This window comes from Danio aesculapii, chromosome 5, assembly GCF_903798145.1.
Source record: "Danio aesculapii chromosome 5, fDanAes4.1, whole genome shotgun sequence".
NCBI classification, from domain to species: Eukaryota; Metazoa; Chordata; class Actinopteri; order Cypriniformes; family Danionidae; genus Danio; species Danio aesculapii.
Genome location: NC_079439.1, coordinates 42,935,702 through 42,957,312, shown reverse-complemented (window position 1 = coordinate 42,957,312; position 21,611 = coordinate 42,935,702). Strand labels below are relative to the sequence as shown.

Genomic DNA, 21,611 nt, shown 5'->3' with positions numbered 1-21,611 from the left:
TGGAAAACAAACCTGCTCTGAAAGCAAACCGCGCCCATTGAACATCATTGGTTCTCTATAGACAAACTGTCCATTTTCAGAGCAGGTCAAACACGAGCCGCTTATTTCTAATTGGGCGATGCAGCTGTTAATCTCTCGCGCTTCCTTGTTTCTGAACCAATGAGGGTTCGTATTCAAAACAGCCTACGCCCACACTTGAAGGGCATGTTTTTGTTTTCTTTTGCCTTAGGGCTCCTGTGTCTTTCCGCCTTTGAATTCAGACTAAAGTAGTTCCTTATTTACCTTAGCAAAGAAAATAAAGCATTCGGTGCTGTGACACCACTGTGAATACATAACATCTACTTTGATAATATGAAATGTACTGGCTAAAGACGGATTGGTTCTCAGCTGACTGCTGTATCTAATAAAAAGGAAAGAGGAGCAGAAACCATCGTTCCAGAAATGTTTTTATTATACGCATTGTAATGCAGTAGTACCTTGACAGTGAATGACAAGCATCAAAGGGTAAGTCTACATACATCTGCAGTTACAACACAGATATTTTTCACTTTTATCCTTCTCTTCTTTAACAGATATTCAACAAACTTTGAATCTGAAAGCAAAATTAAGAGCAAGCAACTACGCATCTACTCATCAGTAAAACAAAACCCATAAAAACAGAACACAAGAGAAAAGAAAAAACATTCCTGCGCTTTAAAACCATACAAGCATTTGTTTTTGTTGAAGATTTACTGGAAGATTAGATACAGGTTTATTAAATGATCATATATTAGAGATCATATAGTTATATGATCACATTTAAAGATACATTTAGGGTTTACAATATTATGAACAGAAAAATAACAGGCAGACCTGGGTCAATTACGGTTTAACGAAAAGCAAACCAATTTTTTTTATTTAAAAATACTTCCAATGCTCACTTTTTCTAGAAACCCCTGTGAACAACTGCTCCAAAATGTGAATGTAACAACTTCATTTCAAATTAAACTTACTGAGACCATCGATTAATAGTTCTGGTATTTGGCCCAGGTCTGATTTGAATGTTCAGTGTCTTGAGAAACGCAACACAGCTACACAACAGAGGCCTGTGGATATCAGAGCACACTTACAGCCTAACTTGCAGATTTACATCACTCGCATTAAGCAAACAGAAGGAACAAAGTTCTAGAGACACTTTGAGGATATGAATTTGCCAATGACAAACTTACAAATGGTTTAAAAGCCAACCCGGCCTTAAGAATGCATGAGCAATGGGAAGTACATGCTTGGAAAAGATCCACGTCCAGTCAATGGCATTACATTCATTACAAAAGGACTAACTCCTTGCATAAATCGATGCATTTACTCTTGGATCTTGCGGTTTTAAGAGGAATGTCTCCAAACAAAAATGAAAACAACTAAAATTACTGCAAAACCAGGGAAGCAATTGTCAAAGTTTCTTTACACGCATGACAGGAAGATTAAGATATACTTTAAAGAAAGAACCGGTTTCACACTGATGCAAGTACACAGCTCTAAAACTGCCTAGCCTTGGATTCATAAGAGATCTGCAGGTGGTGAAAATTTACATCCGATGTGTTGAATGGAGCATGAACATTAGGCTTAACTTCTCTGGTTTGTGCGCATTTCAAATCTTTAAGCCAAGACACCAGACTAAACAATTGAGATGGACTACAGTCTGGGTGTTAAGGAAATGAAGCCTGACATCTCCAAAAGTGGCCATCATTAGGTCTTTACCAGCTTTAAAAAAAAAAAAACATTTCTAAAGACTAGTAATCGGCATGCACAGAGGTCAACAGAAATAGCGTTATGTATTCCTGGAATGAATAGGATTGGAAACGGGTGCAGGGAAAAGGGACTAGTTGTACTGTAGTGTACTTTAGAACCCCTCGTAGTCCTTTTTGTCCTTCTTCCCTTCAGCTTCAAATCCATCAGCACCGTCGCTGTTGTCGCGACGCCTCTTGCGGTTATTCCGTACGTTGAAGCGGGAGTTCATCTGGGGCAACGGGTCCATACCCAATACCTTGTGAATCTGCCGGAACGCCAGCAGCCTCAAGGCAAACTGTGGAGAAAGTAGATGATCAGTACACATTTCATAATTATCATCAAAACACAATTCAGTTAAGGTGTATTCACACTTTAGGTTTAGTTCTATTTACAGGGTAAATACAGGGTTATTTTTCACATTTAAATACATTGTGCCATTTAAAAAAAAAAGAAAAACACTATGACATTAACTTAAATTGTTGAATAATTTGAATGAACAGATTTATTGGGATAGTTCCCCCAAAAATGGTAAAAAAAATAAATAAAATAAATAAATAAAATCAGTTATTGGATGAAGTATCTTTTAAATTTGGTCTCTTTCTACCTAAAGTTAATCTCAAAAATGAGCTTACAGTTAGATTTTGTTTGGGCTGTAGTAGCAGCAAGTTGATGTCTGTTTTACACTTCCTAAGCAATCCGTTTGGCATTTTTAGATGCAAAAATGCATTCTGCGTGAATATTTCATAAATAAGTGTATGTGGTGAACATTTTACAGTGAAAACTGGTCGCATAGCATAGCTCGCAACACTCTCACAAATGCTCCTAAATATATTTTGAGCTCACAGATACAATTTCGGGTGCATATGCAACCAAAATGGCCGCAATTTCGAGCCCTACAATTTCGAATTAAAACAGGTTCGAGCACTTTGTCCAAAATCCAAGCCCTTTCCTACTCTTGAAAGCACATGTTACAAATCAAGCATTTTCTAGGATAACCAGCACCCGTACAAACCTTGTATTTAAAAGGAACTAGTTTACCCAAAAATTAAACTTTTTATTATTTATTTTTTTTTAATTCCTCAACCTCATTTTTCCCCACTATATACACAAATAGGGTGGGGAAAGGGTTGGTCGATTAGCTTTAAGAATGTAACTCTCCCTTAAACTGAAGGAGAAAGGTGTGGCAATCTACTTTTTGGCTTTTGCTTTCCATTGTTAATTGTGGTTTTAGAAATCTGTTAAGAAGGTCAATTGCGTTCATGGTTAACATACTTGGGTATGTTGACTGAACTTACTGCCATAAGTGGTTTTGGAGCAAACATACCTCAAGTTAGCAGGCTTATGTTTACTCAATCCAGAATACATGGCAAATCATGTTTACTAAACCGAACAATACCATTCACTGGAAATGAGCCATAAGTGAACCGAAGTTGAAGTATAAATGCACCCTTAAATGAAGTGTCATTTAATTGACTGACATGAAGTACTTTACCTGAGCGCTTGATGTAATGTCCTCTCTCTGTTGCTCTTCCATGAATGCCAGTGTATCTGTTGGATTCTTCTCACAGGGGTCAATCAATCCTGGTGCACCTGCATTACAAGGAAAAGTTTTGTACTAAAATAAGCATTCAAAAAAAAAATACTTGTGGAATACGACCAACTCTCCTATTAATCCATGTCATTAAAAACACTTGCATTTTCAATACCTCAGAGCCATGTTTTTTGGGGAATTGCATTAAGATATCAGATCTTACCAGACAGCAGGATGCCTGAGGAAATACATTCAAAGACTCTTCGCAGAGCATCTCCAGGGCTCATTGGTCCAGAGGCGCTGCTGATGGCCTTCTCCACCAGTAGCTCCATAGCCTTGAATTTAAACACCATTTAATTTAGTTGCTTATAATAAAAAAAAAAAAAAAAAACATTGCTAGAACTACACCAAGGTCATAAACGCAGGTCATTTAAAAAAAAAAAGAAAAACCCTAGACGTTCCCTAGTCTTTTGGTTCCTAATTCTGCATAAATTGTGCCATTCATGTGTAACTAGATACAAACATTTACTCGCTTCATTCGCAAGTCAATTTCCCTTCACAATAGATGCAGATTCAGGTCATGGGTCGGGCTTCTGTCTGGTGACTCTAGCTTCGTTGCTAAATGGCTAACATGGATTTTATTAAGATAGTAGCTGTGCTTTAGGAATGCTGAAAAATAGAATATATTTATTTGGCTTAGTGTCCGAGTCCACTAGATCCTTTCGGAGCTCATCAACTCCTCCAGAAACTATACCTGAATGGAGGGTTTCAGCTGTGCTTCAGACTGAGCAGAGCCCAGTTTGATGAACTGTTGTCGGCCAACAACAGACACTACGTCATAACTTCCCTACAAGAGCGAGCTCCTGATTGGTTAATGCGGCGCGAATGTCCACTGAAGTTTAGATTTTTTTTTAAACTTTATCGATTTGCACGAAACGCTCAACTTGCACCGCACAGCTTCATTTGCACCAATCACGCCACAGGATGTCTATTCACATCTTTGCACTGACTTAACATGTAAATCGCTCTTGCTTGATGCTCCATCCGCATCTGGTGTGAACGCAACAACAGGCTCAAGGAAAAAAAAAAAAAAAAAAAAATCCATCAGAAAGTTAGTTGGCCACTAACGTGCTCCATCAAAAAAAATAACTTGACAATCTTGAAAGCTTTGAATTATATTGGATCATAAAAATTCAAAACATGTTATCCAGAATTCCATTGACACAACAATACCATCTTTTTTGAATACAGCCTACTTGACAACAACAGCTTTATGCAATTTGTTAATGTCAGCTAATTTGAACAATCAGCATTTTGATATGCTGGATAATCTAAACCACTTGAAGGGGCCAGGCTGTAGTTGAGGTCCCAAAATTACAATTCTCATTGTTCAGGAATTTAGTTGCAAAATGCAGTGAATGCAAAACTCAATTTCAAAAGAAACTAACTCTAATTCAAAAATCTGAACTTCAACAGACAGTCACACCACGTTAACCAGTCAGGAGCTTGCTCTTGTGGGGGTGTGACTATGACGTAGTGCCTGTTGTTGGTGTCCCAGGGGAAAATCCTCCTGCAGACACGGACAACAGGTCAGCAAACTGGGCTCAGCTCAGACAGAAGCACTGCTGAAAACTTCCATTATTCAGGTTAAGTTTCTGGAGGAGTTTGAGCTCACAGAGCTGGGTGCACCTCTGAAAGGATCTAGTGGACTCAAGACAAGGCTCCAAACGAATCAATGCCGTTTAACAGCCTTCCTAAAGCACATAAAACACAGCTATTCTCTTAAAATCCATGTTAGCCATTTAGCAACGAAGCTAGACTTAGCGGCAGACAGAAGCCCATCACACGAATCGGTGTCTGTTGTGAAGTGAACTTGACGTGTGAATGAAGGGATTTGACGCACCAACTAAGAGAGTAAACTCAAAATGTTCACGAGTCTATTTACGCGCGGGTAGCGTGCTTTATCCATGCATGCCGCATTTGGTGTGAACAGCATAAGACAAAGAAAGGTTCAGACCACCCAATATTTTTGTCTGTTACAATAGACATGGTGACAGAAAAAACGACAGATTACATGTTGCTCCTTGACATGTGAATGAAAGCCACCAACAATCAAAATAAGAAAACCAACCAATAGCGACCAAAAGTGACATACTTCTGAATTTAGATACCTTGTTTGAAGGCCTACCAAAAGAAACAGCATATCAAGTCATTTAAACATAAAAATGTTTTTTTTTTTTTAAATAACCTTTACTCACCCAGCTAGGAAATGCAGACCAGGTAGGTACTCGCTGACAGAGGTCACGCAGTATTCGAATGACAATCACACATGACTGGAGTCCATTAGCCCTAGCCTTCAGTGCAGTGAAGTCAAGATTAGTTAATGCACAAGAGCAAAGATGTACAAAGAGTCATACAATATGGCGGAGTTCAGAGAGAGGTGCAACACTACTGTTCACAATGGAAGCTTTCAATGGGTTTTAAATCAGATGGGCCAATTGGTTTCTGTAAGCTGCCATTTCCAGCAGTATTTTACCTCACCATTAGTACAAGAGTTCAAAGTTTGCAAGATTCACTCGGAATGGCTCCTATGTAACCTTGTAAACCCTGACCTCAGTCATCAAGATACTTCACAAACATCTATTTTCATTTTACAAAAAGATCAGTTTGCAAGAGTAGTTGCATAGGAACTGAAGCAGTCAAGGAAATCTGCTTTACTTTGCCTGTGTGTCTGCAGAGAAAGCAACACCACAGTAAACTAATCAGATATTCCTTTCCTCTCAATCCCCATTCCCAGAAGAAAAAAGAAAAAATTAAATTAAAGAAATCACAAAAAGAAAACAAACGCTCAACATGAAAGCTTTTAAATCGATGACACTTTATGCAAAGGTATTTCTGCAGCCTTATGGAATCATTTTACATGCTAACATCAATCTAAAACTTATGAATAAAATAACGTATCCAAGGATGCTCTTTTTGGGGGAGGGGGATCAGATTAGCTTATAAAACAACAGAAATACAGTACCGTTATCACCAGATTTTTTATACTGCATCCTTGTATCACTTTTTAATCCCAAAAATCAACTTTGAGGTTAGAAAATTTAAAAACAAATAACTGAACAAATGAACAAATAAAAAAGGAATACATCTCATAAGGCTACAAGAAGAAAAGTAAAATGATGTTCCGAACCTGGAACCACTTAGCGTGGCGTAGGGCAGCCAGAGCGTCAAGGCATTTTTGCCTGTCCAAGACGTCCGCTGGGTCTTTCACCATACTCGAGGTTACATCTAAAAATGGATCGAATTGTCAAATGGTGGTAAGGAATGGGTGTTTGACCAGGTCAGAGAGACTGCCAAGAACACATTGCCACACATACCAGTCTGTTCCTGATCACTGCTTTCAAAAATATAAAAACCTGTTTAATGTACTAACAAGTTTTCATTTTAATTACATTCTACAACACCCCATATGCAGAATCTTTCATATCTTTTCAGCAACATTATGGATCTTGCCATTTGGTGGATGTCTGTGGTGTGGTACGGAGACAACAGGATACAAATGAGTCCTGAATCATAGGCCTTTGTCAGAGATACAAGACAAACACTGAAAATGTGACATTGATGTAGGATTTCACTGGAGTTGGAAATTAACTTTTTTTTTTTTTTTTAACTCAAGTACTCTGCATATAGTGAGCATGACACTTAGAATTATTGGATGTATAACTCTAAAGACCATTTAAGCCTCAAATGTTCTGTAATCCACCCTTTGAAATTGCTAAAAATGACAATGCAAAGTTTCAACTACAAAAAGTCAGTGGATTACTTCGAATAACGAGTAATGTCTGTTATTACCATTTAAAGTCACATGCCTTGAGTTTTGAAACCCATTAGTTTGGGGAAACTTAAAAGGATGGCCTGCAATTGGCAAAAATGGCACAACTGTTTGTATTAAAGGCCCTTTCACACAAAATGTTGAGCTCAATTACAGGTCATCCAATTCCCTCTCAGCTTAACACCTGCTCAAAGCCAATGTTGTTACAAAAGGTCAAGATTGGTAATGATATGGAACAAAAACACAGGGAGGATATTAAATCCTTGCCCAAGAACTGCAGAGAAAATCAGAATCAGAAAGAGCTTTAATGCCAGGTATGTTCACACATACGAGGAATTTGTTTTCATGACAAATGGAAATCAACTGAAAGTTATTGAATTCATTAGCATGCTAGCTTTTCTGGATCTGCTGCTGCTAGAAGAGAACATCAGTTTGCATAATTGTGGTGCTGTGAAGCAACGTTAAAGTGCTACTTCTCAGCAGTTAAAGATAATAGGAAGATCAGATGAATTGTGGGTTATACCACCTAGTGTGCAGGGATGAAAGGCCGGGACACACAAAGTCAACATTTTGCCATTGAGCAGCAGCAGGCAAGTCAGCTGTCAATTGTTTGGCGTTTTCATGTACAGATTTTTGGTTCAGACATGGCCGTTGCGAGGCAACACCACTGTTGGTTTTCGTCAGCGCTAGTTCTTTGGCGTTAGCTAGGTGTGTCCAGGGCTTAATGCAATCATATTGAGTTCAGTCAAAGAGCCTTTATATAATTTAGTTTAAAAAAATAATAAAAAATATATAGTCTTTAGAGCTCAATTAGCATTTCTCAATGCAAACACCATTCAAAATGGTTGCTGTTGTTCTAGTATCAGTTTATTAATTTCACTAGAAAATTGTGATATTTTATGCCACAAACTTAACACATTTGGCAAGTGTACCACTCCTGCAGTTCTTGTTTAACCTGTGGACTAAGAATTTGGCTGCATTTCTTTTGCTCTAGGCAACAACAAATTGTGGATTCCAGAGTCTAGATAAGTTTAAAACAAAAATGTTAAACTAAAGATTTTTTTGAAAAACAAAAAAGGTCACTGTACGGATACAATAAAAAAAATGAAAACAAATGGGCTGCAAATGGTACCAGATGTGCAAATGATTATGAAAAACGGGGATAGAGGGAGATATGTAATGTTCACTGCTTATGAATATTTGTAGTGACTCACTACAGTAACATGGCAATGGTAGGTGTGGCAAAGTGTTTGAAGGTATTCAGGAGGGGGGACCTTGGTCAAAAATCCTTCCGGTGCTGGTAGACGTAGCCTCAGATGGGAGACAATTTGCTGAAAATGCAAGGAGGCTTTGGGCTGGACTTGAAAAGCTTTGTATACATGAAGGCAGCAATGCGTGCTGGCAAGAAAATCTGAAGCTCCCAGCTAAAGGATTAGGACATCACTGCATGCATACCTGTCAACAAAACTGGGTTTGGAGAACCCGCATATCTCAATGTATACCGAAGGCTGTAAACCCCAGGTCCAACCAAAGATTCCTCTATCAAAGCCTTCCTACCAAAAGCTGACTGATACTCCCCCAAGGAGCCATACAGAAATGGTGGCATGGCTTCAAGGCCGGTGTTTAAAACTTCACCATTTCTATGGCTTCATACCAACTATGACTCTTCATTGCAAACCTATGAAAGGCAAAACAGAAAATTGATGCACTTACAGATGCAGGTTACAGTACTGTTTGAACGCCAATTTTTGCCATTTATGAAACTATTTAACTCACTCTCTCTCTCAGGGGAGCACTTTCATTTTGGAACAGGGGACCTCAAAATGGTGAACCTTTTCACCACCAGACAAAAATGAGATTTGTTTCCTGTGGGGACATGGTAGACATTCCAACTACTCCTCAGACCCATCTCAATTATGTCTTCAGGAACTAAATCATGAATATATAGTTGTTTGCACAGGATTACCCTCCCTCACCCATTGGGAAATATGCACTGGAACATTGGTAACAAAAAAAGCATTTGGATTTTGCATAGGACACAATCCCCTTGAACACAGGAAACAAAAATGAATCTTACCCGGGACTAACTAGACTTACACAATGCAAACACTTATCATGCTTGTTTTGGGGAGAGCTTCAAGAGCACTGGAAAAGTGTTACAAAGAGAAAAAACCAGAGCACCACTGCTGACATTGGAGATGGTTGGGTAAAACCTGGTAGTGTTGAAATCGGCTCAAAAAAACAACTAGAAGCCACTTGAACAAGCTTCAATCCAGTTACAGTATGAACATTAAAGACTTCATATAAAATCAAAGCATAAACATAGGAGGCACTTTACCTCAGCAGCGTAACAGTCAAAGGAAAAAAATATATATATACACATGTATATTTTTGTTTAAATATAGGTCATACATACAGCCAAGCTCAAGCACACACCAGGTTTCATTTTGACCATTTTCAATATTATGGTCTTAATCTGTAAAAATGCTCCCAAGCCCAAAAGGTGCAAACATGATTCTGGCAACATTTACATAGGAGTACCATCTCCACAGTGCCAACAGATGGGCTCCTCAGGTTGTCAAAATCAGCATGAAATATTAATCTGAGAGGTAGCCGGTTAATGTGTGCAACGTCTTTTCAAACCTCCATCCCGGCTGCTCTCCTCTCGAATGATAGGTGAAGTCAGGGTGATGGTCACCTGCATCTTGGGATCACCACAGGATGTGAGGATAATGGCAGACTCTTGGATTGAGCCCTTTACCTCGTATTTCTCTGGCGTTACCATCTGACAAACACAAGAACAATGTCAAAGTCTTAGTCTATTTGAGCTTCTGCAGACCTCGACCCAGAATAACTGTTGCTCTACATCCCGTAAAGCAGCGGTGTTCAACCTTGCTCATGGAGAACCAATAAGCTCAGCTACAAGACCTGCCTAGACCTTTCAATTTAAGCTGAAGACCCTTCACTTTGCATACACCTGCTCTAAATCCTTTAAAAAAAGGGGGTCGAAATCCTACTCCTGGAGAGTTTAGCTCTAACATAACCAAACATCAATGTTTTACGTCATCCTGAGTACATTAATGCGTTATAAGCTCATATTGAAACTCTGAAGAACAGTTCAATTTCAAGACTAAAAAGTCTTACTGTATGGCATTTGAAGTTCTTGCATTTGTCAAAAGGAATATCTGTGGGATGTATAAACCAATACCGTGAGTTGTTTAGGGAGATGTTCCACAATGCGTGTGAGCAGATTCTTGGTTGGCTTCTCAGAACAGAGGAGGACCAGATTAACCTCTTTATCCCCTCGCAGAAGGAGCCCCTTAGCAAGAACACCTACCCGCATCACTCCTTTCAGCAACCTGCAATGCAGAAGAGGTCATGTGTAGCAGCAGCCTTTGGCTTTCTCTGCTTTGAAAACCATTAGAGCGCTCTCTTCCCACCTGTCTTTGGGAGGCTCTTTCTTTTCCTTGTCCTCTTCTTTGCCCTTTGCACTTGCACCAGCATCTTGGTCAGTGATGATGTCAGAGACAAGCTTAAGTGCTCGCTCAGTGATTGATACGATCTTCTGGATGGCCTGGAGCTCATCCTCAGAGGGGTAAATAGCTGCATGTTTGGTCATCACATAGCGATCATCTGAGGAATCAGGGCGACGTGGAGGCTGCATGAAAAACAAGATGTTAAAAGTACAGTTGACGAATCTAGTGTAATGCATGAAGACATTTAATTGAAAAACTTTGGAGAAAGCAGTCTTCAAATGACTGAGGAAAACCATACTGGACTTGAGTTCTCAAGTCTTACCACTGGTCCTTGTGGTTGTGGAATGGGCATCCCAGGTCTCACACCAAGTAGACCAGGAGGTCCAGGGGGACCTTGTGGATAACCTCCATCAGGCATTCTTCGCCTATCATCCCAGTGGTGCTGCTCTTCCTCCATGCGCCGCCAATACATATCTTCTTCATAGCGCCTGAGCAAAAAGAAATGCTTAGGAACCCTCGCTCAAAACGCCCTTTATAGAATATAATGAAATGAGTGTCACACCTCATCTCCATCCTCCAGCGCTCCTCTTCTTCACGCCTTCTCCAGTACTCTTCCTTTTGCATCTGCTTCCTCATTTTTTCCTCTTGGATTTTCCTGGCTCGGATGCTTGGTTTCACTTCCACCTGGAGATCCGGGTTCACCTTTTTCTACAACAGTGGAATATACACAATCAGCTACACTGAAGTTAAAATAAAAATAAAAAAAACCACAGGAGCCGAACTGTTGACTCACTAACCTTGTACTGCAGTCGGTGTCTCCTTCCTTTCAAATGCATTTCCTTGGCATTGGGATCATTGAAACTGCATTCACACAGTTTGCAGTGAAACCGAATAACTTTGCCTTCATCATTCCTAACCTGAAAAACAAAAACATTTGATCGTTTCCACTTGACCACTCAAAATGATATCCCCTACATGAATGATTTTTGCTTATAGTGGCTTCTGTTACCTCTTCAACATAGTCATGTCCAACAGGCTGAACGTCACTCTGCAGGGCTGCAAGTGCTGACTGAGGTGACATGGGGTCAGGCATGTCATTCTTTGCATCTGCTGCAGACGCAGCAGACTGTGCAGTTTTAGCTGCATCAGCTTTGGATTCGTCACTTTTAGAAGCAGTGGTCTGTAACTTGTTTCCACCTATATTGGTTATGAAAAAAAAAAAAAAAAAAAAAAAAAAAAAGTCTTTATATGATCGATTTTCAACAGCAAATAACATTAGTTCAGCAATACCCACCAACGAAGTTGATCTTGGGTGTGTTGACCTTCTTGATAGATGAGCTGTTGACTGAGACACTGTTGGCCCCTGAGCTCTTGCCCTGTGCAGAAGCAGCCATACTGCCAGATTTTAAGTAAGAGGCAGAAACAGAGGAAGAAGCATTTGATGATGTGCTTGTGGAACTATTGATGCTGGAGCTGGAAGTCTTATTGGGAGCTGCAGTACTGGAGGTGGAGGATTGGGAAACCACACTGGGCTCAGTGGATGGGATCGGCTTTCCAAGCTTGGTATGCAATTTCACAACCTATTGAAAAGATTATTAAAGTGCATAAGTTATATATTAAAAAAACCTCACTCCAATAACTAATGAATTCAATGCTACAAACACGCTTTGACTTGCATTACACAACTAACATAATAGGCTTGTCATAAACAGGCATGTGATCAGCAGAGGACAAAAAATAAATAAATAAAAGAGAATGATGACATACTAATATTATTTTTTATATATAATATAGTTTGTAAATAATGATAAAAATAATAATTCAAAAAATAAAATTATATTCTTTATATAAATATTTGATATTGGCCAAACAATTTGAGTTTCAGGTTTTGTTTCATCAATGATTAGCAGTTTAATAGACACCCAAGTAATATTTAATAGGTTTATAGTTTGTACTTCAGTGTCAGGACAGATCCATAACACCACCGCTAGATAGCACCACTAACTCAGTTAGTTCTTTTGTCCACAGAATATAATTTTTCCTGTAATTTGGTAGACTCTGTATTCCACATGATCCATAAACTACTAGTCAGTCCACAATTTGAACTGTAAATATATTAGGTCCAGATAAATGGAGTAGTCTAATATACTTTAATATTACACCCTGACGTGTTTCCCAGTGATGGGTTGCAGCTGGAAGGGCATCTGCTGCGCAAAACATATGCTGGATAAGTTGGAGGTTCATTCCGCTGTGGCGACCCCAGATTAATAAAGAGACTAAGCCGAAAATAAAAATGAATGAATAGATTACACTTTGGAAAAAAAAAAAAAAAATTGTATCGCTTTCCTATGGCTCAGTCCCTGCTTTAATAGTTAATTACAAATATTTTTATAAATTTCAGACTGAAACCTGACATTGACATTTCAAGTGCTATAGGCTGTAGCACTGAATAAATGAAGACATAACAGATGACTTGCAGAGGATTACAAATGTGCATCCTGGTTTTATTTATAATGTACATAGAGCGCACATGGTCAATGTGAGAGCTGAAACGCGTGTACACAGCCACGCACTTATTTGAAGTGATTTCATAATTTAGCATATTGTCAGCGGCTTTGTCGTGCACATTATAGTACTACACAATGTCGTTATGTTATATACACAGTAGCCTAGGTAGGTCTACAATTACATTCCTGGCCCTGAAAGACATCAAATTTATGCAAATTACATGCGTTTCCCCATTGAACTCAGAAAATACGGAAATCCGTATTTATACGGAAGAATCACATCCCTGAATTAAGTACCATCACTCCCCTTAAAAAAAAATTTGATTCATATTGCAATAGTTTGAGTCTCTAAGAATTTGTTCACCGAAATGTCATTTCAGAGCTGAACATATATACTTTTTCCAGTTATTTTCAAATGGAAAAAGCCACATTTCTTAACACCAGCAGTGTTGCAAGGAACTAAGTGTTTTTTTAATGGTCTGACAGTTAGAGAAGCACTCACAGCTGAGCATTTTTAGAAGAGCACTGGAGTTTCTCCCACAAAAATGCCTTGGTAGACAAATCCTAGGATGCCCCCCTCCACAACAGTGATCCTAAATTATACGCATTCAAAAATAGTGCTGCCAAAACAAGCTTAAAGCAGGTTATTATGTGCGGAGATCAGAGAATGAGTCATGTACCTTCTGGTGTTTGGCTCCTCTGATGTGTGCAGCGTAGGCATCAGCCCCAGTACAGGAGACATCACAGAGCTCGCAGCGCAACTGATTTTGTGTCCCACGGGCGGAGCTCCCGCCTCCACTGCTGCTACTGCTGCTCTGTGACACCTTCAGTGCAGCTTCCTTCTTTTTGTGCTTCTGACCCTCCAGATGCTCTTTATAGGTCTGAAATAAACATGCCGGTATTACAGTTGATGTTCACCTGACTCGCATTACTGAGCCAGAAAGCATATACTGCATAATGGGTACTACATGTACAAGGTAGTTGTCCTATTATGTTCTACATAGTATGAAAGTGAATATTATGAATAGCATTTTGGTATAGTACATCTGCTATTGACAAATATTCTCCTGTGGTCTTATGGATACACAATCTATTTGCATTTTATTTTTGCCTTCTACACTGTACAAAGCATATTCTGACAAGATAAATAAAATACCTGGGGTCCAGCACAACTGATCTTGCAAACATCACAGTAGTGTATCTGCGGTGGTTTAGGGGGCTGTTTAGGTTTCAGAGTCTTGTTCTGGAAGGGAGTTTTCTTGGTAAATGTGCTGCCAGTCCATGCGGCAGTGGCTGCTGCTGCAACGGCTGCCTGTTTTTGCTGCTGTTGCTGCTGCTGATAGTAAGAGGAGGCAGCCGAATACACTGCCGCTTCATAGCCAGAGTATGATGTTCCTGAGCATACAGAGAAGAGCAATTATTGGCTTTAGGACAGATGGAGACTGACAGGATTGCACTGTAAATCTATAAGCCTAGATTCACTGGCTCAATTGGAGCAGTATTAAACTTGTAATCCCAATCTCATGGATTTGATTCTGTATTAAACTCAAACAAACCAATGAAAAGAAAAAAAATTCTACATTCAATGACAAAACATTATATATCTGAAAGACGTTTCACTAAATCAAGCATTACATCAGATAAATGCTGTTGATGGCTTATGGGAACTGAAACCGTCATTTTAGAATACAACTTTGATGTTCTTACCAGAGTATGTGACTGCATTGGTGCTGTAGGTGGGACTCTGAGAGTAAGACGGCACTACGGAGGCTGCTGCTGCAGCTGCGACCGGCTGTACAGCAGAGGACACTGGATAAATGGAGAAGGTTGAGGTGGCAGGGCTGGGGGTGGCTGGCTTTACGACTGTAACCTGACGCGTTTGCTGGGTCTGGGTGTACGGAGTGGCGCCTTGGCTGTATCCGGTTTTAGGTGCTACAGGGAGGAGCAAAACAGTTGCAGAGGACATTTTACAATACAGATCACTTAACAGGTGACCTGAAGCTTATTATGGATTTCACCCTGTGTCCACAGACAACATTCCTACCATGTAATGGAATATGACTAAAAGGGAATCAATGGTACAATAGATTTAACCCTCATTTAATTAATTAAAAGTTCACACAATTTAGATTCTTGTTAAATTAAAATATATACATTATATGTTCTCATGGCTTTCATATTTAAGAATAAACAGTCAGAAGATGATTTAATAAAAATGTCACTACAAAAAGCCCCCCGCACCAGTCCATTTTATAATGCTAAAGGAGAGTCCAACGTACCAGTCTGATAGTAGGATTCAGCAACAGTGGGTTGTGGTTGGGCTGCTGCAGCAGCCACAGTCGGAGTTGCTGCAGGTTGCTGGTAATATTGTTTACTGTCATACGCTACAGCAGGAGCTGTAGACCGCACATACGAATAAGAGTCCTGCAACAGTAAGCAGAGTGCTCATCTCATTTCATACCCATTGAAAATTTATTTGACTTCATTTAGAATGCACTTCAGAAGCACAGGGAAGAAATGCAAATCAGTGATCCAGATTTGGATTCATGCAAAAATAAATAAATAATAGAATAAATATCCTGCTCAACCCAAACTACAGTACATCAAGCATGCTCCTTCCTCTTACCTGGTAGTTTTGTGAGGTGACAGGTGGTGGTGGTGGGGGTACTTCTGGCTGTCTCTGTGCATACCCATAATCTGTGGCAGCGTGGGCTGGCTGATATCCCCCAAAAGCGGCAGCATTAGCCGCAGCTGCTACAGCGACTGGTGCAGGCCTCGCTACAGCAACCGTGGCGGCTGTAGGGGCATAGGCTGCTGCCACTGTATGCGCTGCCACAGGTGCTTGATGCACAGTATAGCTGGCCACTGTAGTGGGGTGGGTATATGCAACCCCAGCGGCCGGCTGTTGACTGCAGGAGACAAAATCCCTGGATTACAACATTGACAGCTTAAATGGTTACAAATGCCAATGCAGAACAGCGACATTTGAAATGGAGCAAAATTACTATTATTAAATAATTACATTAAAAAAAAGGTGGTTCACAAAACTTGTCAAGTTCAGGAAAAAAAATATATATAATTTTTAAAATAAATAAATAAATAAATAAATATTCCATCTAAAAATGAATGGCATCAGGACTCGGCTAAACAAATGATAATTATAATTCTCACACTTGGAGTAAAAATAACTTGTCAATTTCAATTTGGTCAAATTCCACAAGAAGATTATACTTATGACCTTCAATGCAATTTTGTGTTCATGTTAATGTCAAACTCAAGCTAGAAGAGATTATCTTTCAGTTAGATTCATAATAGATTTCTGGATATAATGCACTAAATCCATTGGCTTGAAAGGGAAGGTACATGTCGAGGGAGGAAACCCAATCAGTAATGGATTAAAAGATTTAGTGTGGCTTTTTCTTGAAAAAACAGACACAAATGTCATGCAAATAGTCTCTCGTTATCCATTAGATTAAAGCTGAAAATCATGACAACAATCTTGAGCCCAAACACACCACACATACCCAAAAAAATAATAATAATAATAATAAATAATTCAAAAATCCATCTTAAAGATGTACTTTCAGAAACCTGTTAAACATCCATCTAGCAGTTTAGTTAACAAATAGAGTAGTTAGACTAAGTACTTTACTCACAATAAAATCTAAATACTTTAAAAACAAGCCAATCAATTTTAGTGGAAAGCTGATATCGTGAAAATCAAATCAATTGATGGAGAGTCAGAATTATGAAATGAGAAAATTCTCACATCACTCATCCTCACTGCTTTTTTGCTATAAATGGGGCATTAAATTGCACACACACTGCCTAAACAACTCGAAAAGGAGTGTTAATTTTACACCTCATGTATTAACTACATTACTGGGTAAACATTCATTAAAGAGATTTTGGGGGGAGATGGTTGGGACAGACTCTCTAGGCCATAACTGTACCATAACGGTCACTCTCTAGACCAGCGGTTCCCAAGGGGGGGGGGGGTCGCGTCATATTAAAAAAAAAAAATTATTAGCAGTGGCCAATTACAATGATCATGTTGCATTAGTTCATTTTATCCCCTAGCTCAGTGGTCCTCAACCACCTGTCCATGGATCAATTAGTACCAAGCTGCACAAAAAATTATTAATTATTTCCATTTTATTTATTATCAGAGTCTGAACAATCTTTTATTTTGAAAAGTCATTTATTTTGAAAAAGGAGTGTATTTTCTTGCCTACGTTTGTCACTTGAGCACCAAAATTTAACCCACAAGCAGCAAAATGAGTAGAAACAGGCGTCTTTAGAAAGTTTCTTTGCTAAGGGAAAAAGGCCAAGTGAAGGACCCGCGAACTGCCAAGGAATAGATCCGCAACCCACTTGTCAACAAATCAGGTGAATCCACCATGGCTGTGCATATCGCGTATTTCTAGACTTTGCACAAGTATGTTGTACCACAAGCTGCGTGAAGTGCTCGCTCCAATGAATCCAGGGCCGCGACGAGAGCTCACCACGAGTCACGTGACAAGAATTGAGCGATCAGCTTCAGCTTGTATGGAATATTCACATTTCGGTAAGACTAATTTTAAATTTTCTCAGAAAAACACAGAACGCCCAAACACTGCAGTGCTCTGACTTTTCTCCATAAATAAAACTTGTATCAGGGCGACAGCAATGTTTTGTCAGTTTGTTGTCCTCTGAGAAAACGGGTTGATGGTCGCATATGAAAGCTATGAAACACCCCCCGCAGTAAAACTGTCAAGCGACCAAAAATGGACAAATTTGTAATCAGTCCTCCACAAAAAAAGGCAGTCTCACTAATTTGCCTTGCAGCAATCCTCACACCTATTGATAGAGCATAACAAATAACATGCAAGTATTAAATTGTAATAGCCTATATTATTTTTTCCCTTATACATCATTGTGAATACAGATATTTCGGGTATTGAATTTCAAATAGGGCCAATTTAATAGCCAAAGCCTTACATTTTTCAGTTACAATTGGCCTACTGATGTTTTGCTTTTATATTTTACATTAGGCTATTATTTATTCATTCATTTTCTTTTCGGCTTGGTCCCTTTATTAATCCGGGGTCGCAGTGAGTTTTATGCAGCGAATGCTCTTTCAGCTGCAACATACCTAGGAATCATTAGGCTATTATTTGTGTATAAACAGATCTAGATATAGTTATAAACATTTCGTTTGTTTGAAAACAACTTTTGTCAATAATATTTTGTTAATATCATTAAATGTGGAGGGGTGGCCTTACAATATTTTCTGGGGAAAAAGGGGGTCTCAAGCTCAATGCTCTAGACCATAACTGCTTTGAATAGTCACTCTCTGGACCATAACTGCCTTGTATAGTCGACTTCCAACACATTTACTGAATCTTTACATTTTACTTCAAGGTTACATTCAGTATTTTGCACTTAATTAAACATTGTTCAGCCATAAAATAAATTTAGCATTTAACTAACTTGCCCTCAACCATTAAAGACATGTTTTACTTGATTTTTAGCTATAGAACCTTGGTGCTAGTTGATTTGCAGCTACTGCCACTTTGAAAGTCAAAGTATATTCAAAAAATTAAGTTAACACCATGGCTTCTGGTGAAGTGTAGTTTGGCCTAAGTTTTAAACAGGTTAATGTCCATCAGAAGCACAAGTGAACGGGCACAATGTGAGCTGAAGTGCTTTGTTTACTACAGTGAGAGGACACATGCAGGGTATTGTTAATAAAACTGTACTTGTGCTTCTGCTGGACACCCCAACCCAATTATAAATTATGATTTTTTTTGCATTCACGATCCCATTTAGCAATTCAAAGTTTTTTAGTATGCAGCAGTGATCTTTATATTACCTAAATGTATAGTCAGGCATTTATATTTATTTTGGCTGTATAGGGAGTCACCATTGATTTGCATTTTAAGCATTACAGAGGACCACGATTAGGGCTGAAGTCATGCAACAGCAACTTAACTTTTGAATGATTTATCCACTTCAGAGGCAAGTTAGTTAATTTTATTGTTCTAGCTTTCTGCATCCTTAAAACACCAACCAGGGTGCGTGATGGACTTTATGTAGAGTGCACATTTGTTAAAACTGCTTAAAGATCTGTGACCCAAATTTGCTCGATTAAAAATTCTTCCAACAGCTGATTTATAATGAAAAACAAATTGAGGCATTATAGAAATCTAAATCCTACACCGAATGCAATGACACACTGAGCCAATGGCAAATTGCTCAGAAATATGATCCCAGTTTAGGAAAAACATCACACCATTGCTAGCTTGACAACCTGTGACAAGTTCTTAAAGTGCACAGTACACAAATACGAGCATTAAAATAAACTTTTAAAAACTGAAAAACGTCAACATTTTGACAATCTGATCATTTAAAAAGACGAATCAAGAGGGACACTGAAGGAGTCCTTGAGGCGTCCGTGAAGACATCGCCCTTCACCACACTAACGCGCATATACATTTTACAAACGCAAAATACGTCAGCCATTCCCCTAGAATCGACATTTTGGATTAAAAAGACGATAAAATGGCACGGCGACGTTTTTAACAGTGTGGAACTACAACATTTTTTCATCACTTCCGTCTTAAAAACAGTGGAGCTTAAAGAGGAGCGGAGAGACGCTCATGCGCAGATCCGCTCTGGTGCAGAACTAGAGATGACAGCTGCAGTGTGCTCGCTCGCGCGGTTCACTTATCACGTCAGCTAGGGATAAATTCACCGTTTAAGCACACGTGAATACCAAAAATGAGTTTCAGAATAGTGTTTATATGATTAAATGCTTTGGATTAAATAAACAGAAGCCAACTGAGAGAAGAGTCCGCTGATCAAGTAAACCGCCCTGTTAATGTAAAATGTATTAAAAGTTACTAACGTTAAATCTTGACCATTACTTTTAATCTATCACTTTTATTTCATTTTTAAACGTACTGAGATTTTAATCTTTATTTTAACATATAATTTAAAAGTGCACCTGCTTGTCGGCATCACATCGGATGTTTACATAACGTAACGTTAAGCACACTGCTTCAAACGATATAACAACAACAACAACAACAACATCTCATGTAGCTTACCAACGAATTAAAATCATTCCCCTAAAAACACCCAAAGTAATATAAAATGACATCTCGTGTGTCAATATATCTGCCTAGCAACTAAATAACAAATGTCATATATGCATAAAAACAACACATTAGTCGCCATATTTAAACTAAAACGTCGTTTAATGCATCGTTTCCTTTCCAAAGGTTCATCTCAAGGTTTAAAGCGTTGCCAATCGCCTCCCTCCCCCTGCCCCCACCCGGACCCAGCAACAAAGGCATCAGGGCCAAATCCCACCATTACTGTACCACCACCAGCACTGCAGTCCCCACTAAACATCACGGCCTTACCTGTACTGGGCCCCAGCACCATGGGTAAATCCAAAGTAGTTGCCGGTGGCCATTTTGGCATCTTCACCTAGCCGGCTGGGCACTGCGAAAAGACAGATTGGCGGAGGGTTAGCGGCTGTGCGTGGTGGCAACCATGATGAAGAGCCGTATCATGCAGTGGAAGAAAACACGCAGGACACAACCACGGATTAAACCGTGACGACCCCCGCACCATGATCCTAATCACATCCTCTCTCGTTTAAAACACCTACAATGTTTCGACGCGCTTTTAAAATTTAGATTCTACTCACCATAGGTGAAGGAGACTACTGGACATATGGGAATCATTGGTTTCCTATTCTCTAACGAACTCTGACTCGTATGCCTGCCTTTTTATATGAGAAGGTCGTACCAGGATATGGCGTTTGCTGCGCATGGGCAGTGGCTGCTGCCAGGGATGGGAAATGTAGTTTTTTCTAAAGTCATTATGAAAGGTCAGTAAAACAAACTAAAATAGTTTTTGGATGTTTTTTTTTTTACATAAAGGATATATAGAACTGCCGATGTGATCATGTTAGACACATATACTCACACCTAAAACTATATGTGAAACAATTAAAACTCAATTAAGGAACTCAAATCATATTAGTGTTGATTATTTATAAATTTACCATGCTACAAACAACGATAGTTTGTTCAATAAAACTGCTAGGCTACAATTTTACTATAACAAAAACACGTGGTTGATTTTTTGTAGGAACTGAATAGGCCCTGGATGGACTGAGGGTAAGAAAATTAAATGCAGTTTTAAAGTTTAGTGTGATCTGTCCCTTTGACACTGGTGTTTTGTTGATATTTTTCATTTATTAAAAAAAAAACCTTTTCTATTGTTCCTATTGCGTGTTATTATTTAACTTCATGTTGCAAAACTTTACAACCCAACCGATCAAAATACTTAAATAAATACTTAGAAATATGTTAAATAAATATAATAAACACAAGCGTGAAAACGAGTCCGAGGATCAAACAAGATCTGTTTAAATTAGATTAGAAGATTACTGTGGAGGTTCACAATTTTTATAGACCGTAAAAATCCGACGCAATGCCGTC

General features: G+C 39.0%; 1 protein-coding gene across 2 annotated transcripts; it reads right to left on the bottom strand.

The window, feature by feature from the left end:
• Positions 1 to 433: 433 nt before the first annotated feature.
• On the bottom strand, positions 434 to 20,915 carry zfr (zinc finger RNA binding protein). Of its 2 annotated transcripts, XM_056458265.1 has the most exons (20): positions 20,813 to 20,915; positions 20,523 to 20,604; positions 15,740 to 16,022; positions 15,393 to 15,537; positions 14,821 to 15,045; positions 14,270 to 14,508; positions 13,794 to 13,994; positions 11,901 to 12,186; positions 11,616 to 11,803; positions 11,404 to 11,523; positions 11,169 to 11,314; positions 10,929 to 11,094; positions 10,571 to 10,788; positions 10,339 to 10,489; positions 9,774 to 9,915; positions 6,489 to 6,586; positions 5,557 to 5,652; positions 3,522 to 3,633; positions 3,260 to 3,357; positions 434 to 2,062 (listed from the first exon to the last, which is right to left on the bottom strand). In XM_056458265.1, the coding sequence occupies exons 1-20, from the start codon at positions 20,847 to 20,849 to the stop codon at positions 1,880 to 1,882; spliced, it is 3,216 nt and encodes a 1,071-aa protein (XP_056314240.1). In that variant the 5' UTR covers positions 20,850 to 20,915; the 3' UTR covers positions 434 to 1,879. The 2 variants fall into 2 exon arrangements, with proteins under 2 accessions (XP_056314240.1, XP_056314241.1); XM_056458266.1 differs by lacking the exons at positions 434 to 2,062; positions 3,260 to 3,357; positions 3,522 to 3,633; positions 6,489 to 6,586 and having other exon boundaries at positions 5,562 to 5,652.
• Positions 20,916 to 21,611: the final 696 nt, after the last annotated feature.